Source organism: Corvus moneduloides, chromosome 12 (genome assembly GCF_009650955.1).
Source record: "Corvus moneduloides isolate bCorMon1 chromosome 12, bCorMon1.pri, whole genome shotgun sequence".
NCBI lineage: Eukaryota > Metazoa > Chordata > Aves > Passeriformes > Corvidae > Corvus > Corvus moneduloides.
Window position 1 is genome coordinate 142,808 of NC_045487.1, and position 14,855 is coordinate 157,662.

General features: G+C 43.7%; 2 protein-coding genes across 5 annotated transcripts in view; both read right to left on the reverse strand.

The window, feature by feature from the left end:
* Positions 1-7,762, reverse strand: part of PHLPP2 (PH domain and leucine rich repeat protein phosphatase 2) — a 34,451-nt gene extending 26,689 nt beyond the window's left edge. The window contains exons 1-3 of one of the 2 annotated variants that reach the window (XM_032121508.1): positions 7,601-7,762; positions 7,131-7,375; positions 128-261 (exon numbers count right to left, since the gene is read on the reverse strand). In XM_032121508.1, coding sequence (XP_031977399.1) covers positions 128-261; positions 7,131-7,375; positions 7,601-7,732 — 511 coding nt within the window. In that variant the 5' untranslated portion in view covers positions 7,733-7,762. Of the gene's footprint in view, positions 1-127; positions 262-2,328; positions 2,469-7,130; positions 7,376-7,600 lie in introns of those variants that run through there. The other variant, XM_032121509.1, reaches the window with a different exon arrangement.
* A 943-nt stretch (positions 7,763-8,705) lies between these two features.
* The window catches only part of AP1G1 (adaptor related protein complex 1 subunit gamma 1), a 38,210-nt gene continuing 32,060 nt past the window's right edge, over positions 8,706-14,855 (reverse strand). For 2 of the 3 annotated variants that reach the window (XM_032121513.1, XM_032121512.1), the window contains exons 23-24: positions 14,657-14,755; positions 11,332-12,575 (exon numbers count right to left, since the gene is read on the reverse strand). In XM_032121513.1, coding sequence (XP_031977404.1) covers positions 12,474-12,575; positions 14,657-14,755 — 201 coding nt within the window. In that variant the 3' untranslated portion in view covers positions 11,332-12,473. Of the gene's footprint in view, positions 12,576-14,656; positions 14,756-14,855 lie in introns of all 3 variants that reach the window. The other variant, XM_032121511.1, reaches the window with a different exon arrangement.

Below are 14,855 nucleotides of genomic sequence, written 5' to 3' on the forward strand. Positions count from 1 at the left end.
ATGTTTTAAGAAATGCTTATTGGTACTGCAGGTGCTTGATGCAGCCCTCTATAAACCCAACAGGCTGGGTTCCAGCTCACAGTTACAGCTACAGGAACAGCGACAGTGTGCACACACAATTTCTTACCGCCGTAAAAGCGAATCATACAGCTGAGATCAGAGTTTGCTGCCTCTTCCTGCATTCTGAGAGGATCATCAAAACCCAACCCAGCCAAGTAGTCATACACAATCTGAAGGGGTTTTTCTGTGGGCTCCAGCCTCCTGTCAAAACATACAAGAAAGTAGTTTGAGAATGCAAAAAAGATTAAACAAGTCTCAGTATGGCTAAAGTGTGAGGAATACTGACACACTGTTCTGCTCCTCTGAAAAGGACTGGAAAGCACAGACCCTTGGGTCTCTGCTCCCTGCTTCACAAGCAGCACTTAAGAACTGCAGCACTTGTGAACTACATTGCAGAAGACGAACAGAGAGAAAAAGCAATTGGCATAAGCCACACAATTCATGGTGAATATTTCCATTCCATGATTTAAGGAGCACCAGGAAGAAACCATGACAAGACACAAAACCATAAATACTGCGCAAAAAAGCAGATACCAAGTAATTAAAAACCCCTATGTATAATGCCTCAAAAATATAAAAGAACTCTTAAATTTTTTCTTTCAAATGCAGCTTGGAGCAAAGCATTTGAAGAATCCTCACGAAGAATTACTTAAAAGAAAAAAAAAAGAAAATACAAATTTCCTACTCTCTCTAGCTCACATCAGTAGCTAGATTCTTATGTTTTGGCAAGTTAACTTAACCAGTACATTTAAAAGGAGGTTTTAGAACTACGGCAGAACACAGGAAGGATTCAGTGGCTAGCTTGAATAAACAGCAGTAAGAGAAAGTTCTTGTGAAACATCAGATTTAATATATTCAGAATGGAAAAGATGTTTTCTGATCCTCTCTTCTCACTTTTTCCAGAGACCCTGAATTGTGATTTTGTTCAATAAAAACAACAAAATTTCTTGCTAAATTATAAGTTTAACTTTAGGGAAAAAAAACAGTGTAAAAGATTAACCACTGAAAATGTTAGGTAGGAGTTAAAATATGCTGTTCCAATGGTCCACTTATTATCCACCATTAAAAATCCCCATATTTAATCTAAAAGTGCCTAGCTTCAGATTAGTCACTGGACCTCACCTGTCACCTATTCTTTAAACAGGAGTTCATAAACCATGTCACTAAACATTTCAAACGTCCTCTTCAAGATAAGGTGCAAGGTGCTTTTAAAATTATTTTTGCAGCTGAGAGGGTCTACTTTGATTCAAAAGGATTTTTACCACCAATTTCTTTTTAGCTTATCCCTACTCTGCAAGCACTAACATGACGGTTCTCTGTATCCACGTACTGGCTACACAAAACCACACATACACATTGGTTCTACTCAAACACTTTTACGTTCCTGGATCAAACCTGCTCTCATATCCCTCCAATGCACAAGTCCTCCTGAACTGCATCTTTTGGCAACTTGTAACCTCCTTCCTCTCCTTTGCAGTATTTAGTATACTTCTCTTTCACATAAATATACCTAATGATACTGAAAAGCAGTGTTTTCCAGGGAATACTGCATGCTAAACCATCTAGAGCAACCTGCTGTACTGGCTTCTCAGTACCTGTCACTCCCTCCATCCATGTCCTCCGGAGTTCTTACCTTTTAGCCACAGGTTATTAACAGAGCAAGCTGAACAATGCAAGTTTACGTTTCTTCCGTCAAATATACACTAACCAGCTCCTCACCCAAAACAAGATGCTTACACTGAATAACAGTTTCCCATTTGTAAGATAATAGTCAATGAGTTTTACTGGTTTGCGCATTGCTTTTTCCCCCATGACATCAGAACACAGAACCTCAGGACATTTTGGGTTGGAATGGCCTTTAAAGGTCATCTACTCCAACCATCCCACCATGGACAGGGATATCTTCAATTCAAACAGGCTGCTCAGAGCCCAGTCCAACATCTCACTGCAACAAATGACTAATGCCTTTGGCAACCAAGCTTGAAATCTTGAAGCATCAAGATCAAGTTTGCGAGGTAGGACCTGTTTTCCACTAAACTTTGTTGATTTGCATACATCATTAATACTGCGTGTCTTAATGGGAAATATTTCCTTTCTGTACGTACCAAACTTTTCCACTTCTTCTCACCTCTTCTCAAGAATAAAAACATTTCTCATTGTTTTTAATGATTATATCAGAGTATTTCCACTATTACTGACAGCTTTAAAAATGTCATCTCATAATTAAGGCAGGACAGATTTCATAAAACATGAACCATTTACAAGTACCTAGTCATCCAGGCTTCCTTTGGAGTCACCAAGACACATCTCAAGAAGTAAATTGACCTCAGGTATTTCAAGCAGATACATTGCAACTCTGGCTTCACATATAGGACCTCTGGATCAGAAGCGGGATTACTCTCAAAGCTCTGGTACAAAACAACAAAGTTTCTAGTCTGAAAAGGCAATGTAGTTGATATGCAGCTGACCCACAAAACCAGTTCTTACTGCTCAATGCTTGCTAAGCCTGTTTAGGGCAAGCCTGCTCCCTGCTTTTGTTTTACACAGAAATACATCTACTTACTATCCAGAAGGCTGTATATGAAATAACCCCTTTCCTCTCTCTTCAGAAATTATCTCTTGGAGCTCCTATTCACTAATAAGCTGATGTCAGCTAAGATGGAATTCCTGCACAATCATCATGAAAAGCTGACTTATTAAACGCTCTTTCTTTGCGTGTTTTGTGAGATGGACACAGGACAAGAGATTGGTTCAAAAGAGCAAAATGCCATCAATTCTTCTTTCTTCGCAGAGATTTCTTAAGCTTATATGAAGGATCTCAGCCTTTTTTAGGACTATCTGTCAAGATTTACAAGCTCAGAGCCAAGCACATCTACAAATATATAGCTAAGGTTTATCTTAATATTTTTTGCTATAGAAACAGATACCAGAGAACACAACACCAAACTTCCAAAAGAGCTTTATGAGGTAATCTTAGAAATCACAAACCTGTGTATCTGTATCTCTTATAACAGGCAAGCTATTAGAAACTGTAATGAATAAATAATAGATTGCACTTAACAATGCTGACTTCCAATACAGTACACCCGATGTATTGTGTACCCTTCAGCATAGAATCCAAAAATATGTGAGATTTGACTGGATCTCCAAACCTTGTCCAAGTTTTCCTTGGCTACCCCCAGACTCCTATTCTTCTGCTATTAAAGCCTTATGCTTGCCAGGAAACAGCCTTTCCAGCATGTGACCCATGGCTCAGGAATTTTAAATGCTTGAGTGTCACTCACAAAAAGAACTTATCAAGTAGCCTGCATCTAGACTTCCCAAGGAAAAAAAAACAAACAAACACTCAAACTTTACTATTTGGTTGCTGAACAGACTGAGGCTTTTTAAAGTACACACTAAACTACATATCTGCACATCAGATTTCAGGAAGAACAGTAATGAGGTAGAGGGATCATTTGTGTTGTATGAAAAGCACATAAGTCACAGTTGTACAGGCTGCTCAATGCTCTCTGAGGTACAGTGCTCTGGCTTACCCTCCTGAAAAAGCTGGATACTCTATCCCACCATACTTACCCTTTTCAAGATGAGATCTGCTTTTTTTCTTTTTTATTCTTCTCATCTTATACTTCAGCAAGAATTAATGCTGCAGGGTTTCAAAATGCTAATTTGAAAAGCCCTTAATCTTCTTTCTTGTCCACATAAATCAAACTGATTTGCTCTTTGAAGACATCTAAGACACAACGCCCTTGGTTTTGTTTCTTTTCTATGAAAGCCATGTACAAAAGGAACATGGGTGGCAATAGCTATTCAAGCCAAATCCTCTACAAATGTACCTCTAGTACCATAGCACCAGTCCTATCTGAAAACCAATCAATTGAGTAGCCTGTTCTATTGCACCATCTAGGTTTGCTGGTCAGCAGCCACAGGACAAAAGCTTTCCCAAAAAGTCTTCTGAATTCTGGAAGCTGCCTATAAAAACATCACAAGTTGTTCCAACCTCACTACCTGGCAGGAGAGTTTTGAGTTTACAGAAAGATCTACACCCAAAAAGTCACAGGAGGCAATGACTGGCCACTCTGTAGAGGAAGTGGAGCTCAGGGTTAGGTATTTCAGTCGTGAAGACATGGTGGAAAGGGTGTCTGACTGCCTTCTGGCACTTCACTGTGTGCTGGACCTGTGACCGAGGAACACCGGGGCAGAGCCAGGTATGTGACTAACAACACCCACAGGGTCTGTAAATAAAGCCACAAGCACACCAGCCCATTGCCTACAGACCATGCTCACACTGAGAAAGGGAGCAGTTCCCTGAGTGCTCTTGGAGACATTCTGGAGACCTTGAGTATTTCCACACTGGAGGACTGGATTACTGGTCCAAGTTCTCATCAAGAGCCATGTGACTCACTAACAAAACCGTGGACAGGCCAGCAAAAGGAAAACCAAAACCTGTATAGGGAATGGCAGCTCCCATACGGAATTTCTTCACTAACTTGGTCAAGGCTGACATACTCCAGAAGTAACAGTTAAATTGCAGCAGAAAAATACACTTTCAAGAGAAAGCAACATGGTGTGAAACCCAAACTGGCATGAGATCACATTAGAACAGTACAAACTCATCCTGTACCAAACACAATGGGCTCTGAACGCTGGCACATGTGAGAACACACGGCTGTCACAGCAGCTGCAGTCTGGCACAAACAGCCCATGGCATCCTCAGCAGCATCACACATCAGGGACTGAATACTTCCTCTGCTCACAGCAGCTCTCCGCAGCATAGGTGCAAAGGCTTAAGGAGACAGAAAAGCCAACAAGAAGTAGCAACAGTTTCAGTTTCACTCCTTTTGCAACTGTAGCTCTCCACAAGCATGGGTCAAGTTTTCAAATCTTTGCAGCTTAAATTTTTTTTGTGAGTGGTATCCAGACCAAAGAAGGTATCCACACTATTCTTGTTTAAGCCTTCCCTCTGCAGGAAGATATAACTCCTGGATATGAAGGGATACAAGCATAAGGAAAGATTCTAGCTAGGAGAAAGCTAAAGATCCTTGAGGTACACTGTGGAAAAGAAAAAGTTCTTACAGAAACTGACTTGAATTCACAGAATTGAAAAGGAAATAGAACGATCACAAGGACATTGCTGAATATTTAGACTGAATACACAAAAGAGCTTCTGCTATTCTTCCATACAGCTTTCAGTCTTCCAAGTCAGGTGCCAAAGCAACATCTGCCATGCTTTGGAAAGAAAGTCACCTGCTGATATTAAAAGGGTGAAGAATTCAGAAGCTGTCTGAGAGATGCATGTACTTATGGTAAGATGTGATCAGATATTTAACAAAGTAATTTGTATTTGTGAACACGTTATTAACGTAATTGGTAAAGTTTGTTCGAGGAAGGAACTATCTCAACAGGGCATGAGGATAATCTTGAGCATTCTGTCATCTTCCTGTGGACATGCAAGTAGATACCCATTCAGGCCTGCTTCCTGTTACTAACACAGGTGTTACTGAAGCAATACTGGTAACTCCCATTTCCTTACCAAGAACAACTCCAGTGGGAAGTAATTCAAGGATCTCTTCTGTGGCAAACACTCTAAGAATTACAAGGAACTGACACATCATAACCAAGAACTCTTCACAAAATTTATGACAAATCTTGACCAAGTCCTAGACACACCAAGAGGCAAAAAGAGTGGGAAGTAATAATTTACAGCTCAGTACTTGCTTCCAAAAGACTGGCAGCAGATCCAATTTGCTAATCCAGTGCAAAGTCTGCCACAAATCAAAGACAGGCACAGCTAGCTAGCAAGAGAAAAGTGAGAATTGAAAAGAATTCAAACACAAAAGCCACTTCAAAAGCTAAAAAAAGTAAAAATGTGTCTCTCTGAATACATCTACAAGCTTTACCTAAGATTTTTTCATGATCTGCACTAACTGGTCTGCTCTTCCTTAAAAATGCTGGAAAATCTGCTCACTATTAGGGTCCAAAACATGCCAACTTCCTTACCAATTTTTCAAGCAACAAACAGCTTTTCAGCTGCCTCAGTGGCTATGTTCAAGTGTCTATCTCTTCTCATACAGTGTTTCTAACTAATCCATCCCTCGTTCCTACAACCCTGACCAGTGCAACCTTTTCCAACAGTCAGTTTTAAACACATCCTATTCTCTCTGCATCTCCCCCCACTAACATTCCCACCCCATTTCAGAGCAAACACACACCACAGTTTTAAAATTTGGACACATGTGACCTGTAACTTTCATTTCACTATCAAAAATCCAGCTACTAGCTCTGTTCAAAATGCATTGTATCTACTGCTTAGCCTTTAAGTAAGAAGACCACAGCAATTATTTGCCCCTGAGAACAGGAGTGGCAATTTCATAACTGAATCTTAAGACCAGAAGAATCAGCGCAAAGTCTAAATACCAACAAACCGAATGGGAGCTTGTAAACCTACAGTCCATAACACACCCACAGCATAAAGTTTGTGTACATTAAACCCTGAGCCATCTATTTTCAGCCAAAACTGACTTCAGGCATAAAACACAGCATCTAATGCTTAAGCCTTCTTTATATAACCCTTGCTACATTTTCTGTCTGCCTAAAATTATTTATCTGGCAACTCTTCTTAGTAAAAAAATTATGAACAGGTAAATATCACATGACATAACTGTGAAACTACCTTACTTATTTTGCTGACTCAAAATAACTGTTTACAGCCTCTTAAATAGATCAGGTTGTCTGGATGCTAAAATCCCCATAACACAGAACACAACAAAGGAATATATGAACAGGCACCTCTACCTAGAAAATGAGGACATATTTCGGGCTGGAGCAACAGTAGGGCTGGAGCAACAGTCAAACCCTCCCTGTTAAAACACACAACTATGAGGCGTGTAACCTCTACTTCACCACTACCTATTTTTTATTAATTGCATGACTCAAGGCTGTACCTGACTACCAGCTACTACCTCTGCCTGTTCCCTACCTGCCCTGCCAACAAGTGAACACGGTGAACGGAGCCTCGCAAACCTACACAAAACATTTCTCAGTCAGGTTTATCCTTTCTTGGCCCTCACCTGACCAGGTCTCCATGAAGCTGCAAAAAGAGGTTTTTCCTCCCTTCTCCATCACAGATCTCCGAGGCTTGGGTGTCCACTGTGCACAGGACCAGGCGTAAGTCCGAAGGAGCTGCAGCTGCTGAGTCTCTTCCATAAACATACACGCAGCCTCGTCCGACGTCCCCTTTCAGCCAGGTCCTCTCACGGGAACCAACCCGACTCCTGCTCTGGCAGCTCCTGCTCCCGGTGCGCTTCGCGTTCCTCTGCAAGGCAGCCCAGACCCGAGCGTCAGCACCGCCTCCGGCCGCGGCCATACTCCGACCTGGCCTCGCACCGGCCCCCTCCGCACAGGCCGCAGCCACCGGGATTCCCACGCCGGGCAGGGAAAGACCAAGGTCGCGGCGGGCAGAGCCCCCGGCGTCCCGCAGCCGACTCCCCCCACCCCACCGAGTCGCCGGGAGCGGCGGAGGCCTCGGTCCCCTCCTCACCTTGAGCACCCGGATGCCGCCGCGGGGTCCGGCCCGGCCCCCTCGTGCACCGCCCGGCGCCGCCGCCTCGTCCTCCTCAGGCTCCTGCGCCTCCCTGGGCCCCGGCCCCGGCCCCGGCCCGGCCTCCCCCATCGCCGGCCGGACCGACACCCCGGGCCTCCGCGGCCCCGCCCCGGAAGCGCACCGGCCGTCCGGCCCAGGCCCCGCCCCGGGCGGCGGCGGGAGCGTGGGGTCCAGGCCGGGCACCCCGAGCTCCGCGGCTGCGTCCGTGCCCTTCTACCAGCGAGAGGTGCCGAGTGAGAGCCGCTCGCCAGCCGGGCGGGGAAAAGGCAAAGCTCACGTGAGCGCTGCAAACGCACCTGTCACCGCTCGCCCTTCACACAGCTCCAGGATCTGTCACCATTCACCGCCCCGCAGCTGGAGGGAGGTAGGCTGCACAACAGCCGAACATCACCGTTCTCCTGCTGCCCCGCAGGTCCATCACGTAAGCTCTGCCAGTCTTAACCAGTGGCTGCTACTAATGACGGCATCATCGACCGCCGACGTCATCATGACACAGTTTGCAAGAATTTGAGTATGCTTTAGGGCAGCCACTGCTCCTGCCCCAACAGGATCAAGCACATTTAAAAAAGCCTCCCACCTTCCCACAGTGAAATTACATGTTAGAAGAGACATGAAAAGTCATCTACTGAAATGTGAATGTGACTAGAAAACACAAAGGAGGCACATGTGGGGACAGAGATACGACGGCAATCCTTGTCCAAGAGGCACATGGAGAAAGGGATCTTTTAACGAGCTCCCAGAGCAGGCTCCAAATACTCCTTGTGTTCAGATCCCATCACACCTTTCTAGCACCTGGACAAGCATTGTTGCTAGTAACTAACACTCACTCTCAGCATGGTATTCCACAGGAACTGCTCAAGTGTTTTGCAATTGTCCACTCATCTCTGTCTCCAAAATTTCCTGTAAAGTTTTTTTCAAAATCTGGCCTTATTATTTTGTATCATCTAACCTTGCCCTGGCCAAACATTAAGAATCAAAACATTAAGAATCAAAACATTCTATCCCACTGTACTTGCAGAAAGCAACAAGGCACAATTTTAAATCACTGAATATTGACTCATTTTATTAGTCACTTCATAATTTGTTTCAACCAAAAGACAATACACACAGCAGAAGTCTAATGCATCCCATGTAAATGTTTACATCTGTTAAGCTCCTCACTCACCTATGACTCAGCATTTACTTAAATTTTTCACATCTCAAAAATAGGTCTCCAGAATTTCGAGTGCCATCAGGTGCCCTGTTCAAATGGCATGTTTTCACTTTAAATTTGGTTGGGGTTGGTTTTTTAGTAACTTTTTGTTTGCCTTTTTTTTTTCTCTATACTGTCAAAGAGGTGGGATGGGGCTCTATGTAAAATTTAAATTACATCATCAGGAAAGTAAAAGGAATATACAGGAAGAGAGTGAAAGTTAAAAGGGAAGCAGTCCAGCAGCTCATTCCCTCACAGCCTCCAGGTAGAAAATGAACACCTGAAAGTGCACCAGCGTCACTGCTGCCGCGGCTCACAGCTAGTACCAGCCTTAGGGAAGGCACTGGTGCCTTTCCCAGCTGTTTCAGTATCTTCTGAGTTATAGATCCAAGGTACTGTAAAGACAGTCCCCTCACTGCTATTGCTTCAGTAAGTTGTTCAAGGCCATATTTTGTGCCATCAAAACCTGGACAAAGTCAACTTTTAGGACCTTCCCATGTCTCCTCCCCCTTCAGGCCCATTATGGCCACTATTGTTTCTGTCATTTTTTGACTCAAAATACATTCACTTGGAAAAACAGACATCCAGTGTCTCCCGGTTCCAAAGCCTCCCATGCAGATACTAGTAAGATTAGCCATGAAGTCCGTATCTTGCTGCCTTTATATCCCCCTTACACTGAAGCAAGGAAAGCGTTGACCAGACCTGTAAGAATTGTTGCGTTCAATCAGTGGGAAGAGGACTCAGCCTGTGCTTGGAGTGCCTCAGACATGCAAGTACTCTCCAGAGGAAAACTACAGCAGCAGCACAAAGCTCGAAATGCACATGGGGGTCAAAGAGCAAACAGCATTATCTGGTATTGCAGATGGGGGAAGGTGTGAAGCCTGGACTTCCTTCTTGCGTAATGTCAGCATCCATCCCTTAGCGAGGAGGGGAGAGCTCCAAGAACAACTGGAATGTTTGGCTGCTACACAAGAGTACTTCATAGCCAAGGGATGGCTTCCTGCAAAATGTATTTCGGGTACACGCATCGCCTCCTTCAGCTCAACTCAAATACATGACGAAATGCCCATTTCCCCACAGACGCGGTGCAAGGGTGGCTGAAGGAGCCAAGAACACAGAAAGAATTCACCCTGCAAGCTTACCAGAGACTGACAGCAAACCCCAGCTGCTCTAGGGGACAGAAAACAAGTAGGACAAGAGGGACAACATACTCTGCTGCACCAAGTGGCCAGGCGAGACACCATTTTCTTCTTCCTTCCCATCTAATTTCCTGTACCAGTGCTCTTTCCCAGCAAAACCAAAGGGAGAGCGAGGCATGCTGGCTTTCAGTACGAGTGACCATGTACAACTCTGTGAAGAGAATGGGAGAGCTTATGAGGAGTTTGGGAACCAAGGCAAAGACTGCCCACTAACTTTTTATCTGGCATGCCCTCAGAGCTCACTGGGGTATGGATTTCACATGCTCAGTCTTCCACATTGAGTTTGAGCTAGTGGGGCAGTGAATAGCCACAAATGCAGTGAAAACAAACTAAATGCTCAGCAGAAGAAATGGACTGTGATTCAGCCATTTCCTGCAAAACTGCCTGTTTCATGATGCTTCTAGCTAAGCACAGGCTATATCTCACCACTGATAGCCAAGGCATGACCGTACCACAACCCAAAGTTAATTTTAAGGAAATCATACATTGTTCTTCTAGATTTTATAACCCTATGCTGATTCCAGTTCCAGGAGAAAAAAGTTCTTTGCTAATCTGAAGGCCCAAACCAGTTCAATCAGTAAGATAGCAAAAATGCCCTCCAAGAAAAGATAAATTTACTCCACTGCACATGGACCGGCACTTAAATCAGTGACACAGTCAGTCCCACATTATATTGCTTAATGCAGTTAAGACCAGACCAGACTGAACAACTCTTAGGGGCCTCTTGCTCCCAATTCAAAGGCAGAATTGGTCTTCAGTTTTCCTGAAGTACACTGTGGACCACTCTTGCAATACTTTTGGCAAGCTCTGGAGCCCAGCATCAGCACTTCTGTGGACACAAAAAGCTATGTCTAAGCTTGCCCTCAGAGCACTCAATGAACTGAAAAGACCTAGAACAGAACTGAAGCAGAAGTGTTCAACCTTCAGCTCACCAGCACATTCACAAATGAAAATCTAAGATCTATCCTAAGATATATCCTGAAGAGCACTGAACATCTGAACAGTTTGTCACACTGCTTTCATCTGTCTTACACATCACCTCCAAGAGACTGCCCAGAACTGCACCACTCCCAAGAGTTCCCACAGTGACATCCCTGAACGAAGCTTTCTGCGAGCTCAGAAGGGTACCAGACCTCACATCTTTGGACCCAAATACTCAAACAACTGGCTTCCATTCAAAACACAGTTTAGTTACTTTCAGTCTGGACCTGAACTGGCTCATTATTCTGAAAGGGGAACAAGGATCAACTAAGTAAAAAAATGGGAAAAGGTCTCTTTAAACTGCATGGTCTTTATTTCAGTGCCAATATTACAGATACAACACAAATATCCCAGTCAGAAGTAACTCAAATGGAACCCAGGGGGTCTGCTACAGGCTCTGGAAATTAAATTGGGGAGAAGTTCTGGAATAACCAAGAAGAGCAACTTTGCAGCATAGTCTCTGATAAGACTCCCAGCAGGAGCAAAGCCCTTGCCCAAAAACTGATCTACAAAATTCAGTGTGTCTTTTCTACCCATAAACCACAACTAACAGGTTGAAAGACTTTGAAACCGTATGTGGTAGAAAACCAGCTGCTCATTTTATCGCTACATCTCTCATACCTCACTTCACTTTCTGGGGAAGCTACAGAAGACTCTATGAATCTGCATGGCTGTAGCTACTGATGGAAAGAAAGAAAATTCAGGTGTAAAGTCTTCATTTCCAAGTACAGCACCAAAGCAATTTTACCAACTCTTACCAGCACCTCTTCTCCTGCACTGTGTCCCAGGTTTGCAGGTGAACTCCAAAGGTTCTTGCTCTTTGTATGCATCACATAACTAAGAAGTGGGTGTATACAATAATGCACTGAATAGGTCATAAGAAGCCTCCAGCTCCTTAAGACCTAGGGGGATACAAGAAGAAAGAGGCAGAGCAGCCTGACATTCCCCAAGACCCCATCTGAGTCCCAGATGAAAATGTCTGAAGGAATCCTGCTAAAAATGACCGACAACACGCCTTACCCACCCCAAGGAAAAAAAGACAGCAGAAAGAAGGAGCAACTGCTCACTTGCTGCAGAGAGAAGAAAGTTTCCCTGCTAGAAATTCCAGACTTCTCTTCCAACCAGGCTGTGTTCCTTTTTGAGGGGGAAGGAGGGTGGGGAAGGGAAGAAGGGAATGTTGCTTCTGGCTGTGAATGCATGTGTGAGGGAGTGCACAGTAGCCTCCACAAGCTGCCAGCCTCATCAGCAGAGGAGAGGAGATTAGTCTTAACAGATATGCTTCAAAGTCAGCAATCACTTCAGGAAAATTCCTCCTCATCAGCAGGTCTCATTTGTTCCCCATGCCCATGGTGCAGTTTGGGGGATTGCCAAGGATCACAACCTTCTTCCCAGAGTTCTTTTGATTGGGTGGGATGAGAATAAGAATGGTGCCAGAGCCTCATTGCCAAGACTGAGGGGGGAAGTTGTTGACTTCTGCTAGATCCTGCATTGCTGAGCCCTTGTGATTATATGTCAACTTGATCCGCATACGTAGTTGTTGCTACAAGAGAAAAGGGGGGAACAAACAAACACACACAAAACAAATTCAGGTCTTTATTAAAGGTCAGAGACTCCCACCTCATCCAGTTCCCCTACCCCACCCCATGAATGCTCAACACAGACCCTTCCTGACCACAAGACTTTGCTGGGAATAGGTGCAGGGTGAGCTATGACACTGAAGATAAATGCTCAATCTGGTAGGACATCAATTGGTCACTATAGTTCTCAGATCAGGTACAAGCTCTTAGAAAAGTTACAGCACAGCTTCTACCCACATCTGTCTCTGCACTGGCCCTGCTCTTGCAAGCACTGAGGTCCTTAAATACAAAATTAACTGCCTTCAAATTCTGGTTAACAACAGAAGAAAGCAGAAGGCAGATCTGTACTCTGTCTGATGCACTGCACTTGGGCTTGCAGGGAGAGATGGGCTGTCCATTCAGTGCAGCAGTCTGGAAACTTCAAGTACTGCACAGCTCAGCAGCACTGTGAAGGACATAGCCTATGAAAGACTGGAAACAGAATCTCCAAGAACATTCCCTTCTGCTGTAAGTAAATGATGGAATAGCTCAGAAGTCACTTTACACTGTCATTTGGCTGTCACCCAGATACTAGGTGGCCCTTAAAAACAGCTAGAGTACAGCATGCTCCAGCCAGCTTCTCTGTTCTCCTTTCTCTCAAAAACCCCAAAAATGAAAAGCCAAAAGTTGACCATTTCTGTCTCTTTTCTCCATACCTACAGGCAAATACACAAAAGGGACAGCAGAGGGAAGAAAGGAAGACAATGACTGCTTCAACCAGGCTCAGGATAAATAAGTTATCACTGTATCACTAATAGATCAACATCGTCACTTTTTGGTTTATTTGGCGTTTTGGAAAACTAGCCATTAGTTTCAATCCAGCATGATGGCACTATTTTGCACCTCTGTACTCTGAAGTGTTCCTAGGAGTTGTGGTGTTCATACAAGAAAGCATGCCACTACCCTAGGTGTGTTTCACCTTGTGGGTCCCATTCTAGCACATTACTGGAAAACACCTAAATCCTCCAAGGTTCAGAAAATAACTTTCAAGGTGATCTATAGCACCACAGAGAACCTGGTATCAGATGTATATAAGACAGAGAATAATTAGTCTTGTGGCTTAGTATAGGCAGAGGTGAGCAGACTACATGGAAACAGATGCATGGAAACCACAAAAACTATGCACTAGAAGACTGCCATTCAGTGAAACTTGGGATGAAATCTGTGATTTTTTTTTTTTTCTGACTTGCAAATCAGTCTAGCAGCAACACTTTACATCTAGAGCAGTACGTAAGTGTTAACCCATGAAAAACTTCAGATGTTTTAAGTTCCTAGAATCATTTAACATCATAAGGCTGTCTCAAAAGAAGAAATGTGATCTCAATTTTGTTTTTCTTTCTGATGCCATCTGAGCACTTGCAAACCCTCTTAAGGAGGACATGTGGGCCACATCCCTCCCTCCCCTCAAGTCTGTTGTGTCCATGTCTTGAAGCCTGTCTCTGAAGGCTGTAAAACAAATGGAATTATAATTACACCACACCTAAGATTCTTTCCATCAACCATTTAAAACTACACTCATCACATTAAAAACAAGTGACACCACTTGACAGACCATTTTAAGAATATGGACCAAGCTACTTTTTTGTGTAACAAACATTTCAAATAACACCGCTGCAGATAGCAAGAACGAGTGTTGAGTATCTTTATATATCAAGATGCTTGCTTTCCAAACATCACTTTTACAACACATAGAAACACTAGATTGAGCTCCTCTGGAAAGGTCATTTGAAAACTTCACCACCACTGCGATGCAAGACATGAATGAATTCAAGGTAGCAAAGCTGTTACACTGTTTTAGCAGTAAAACCAAATAGAAGGCCAAACCTGTGTCCAGAACCTCCTGAGTTTTTTGTAACTTTTTCCTAACTCTAACCGAAGTGACTGCCATGAAAAACATACCATTCACTACCATCACTCCCTACCTCTCATCACAGATGCATCCCTGTGCCACTAAATGAATGACTACAAGACACTATCTTCAACAGTTCTTCTTGGAATCACTCACCTTCTGTGGATTCAGAACTTTAATGACCTGTGTGATGGTCCCAGAGTTAAATGCAGGGATGACACTGCTGCTGGGAGACAGAAGCTGCAGCTGGAATGTCTGAAAACAGGGCAAAAAGAAAAAAATTTGATGTGTAAGCAAGTACGAAGTGACTTGTTTGCACTGAAAGAAAGCACGGGACATTAAAAGTTTGGTTTCT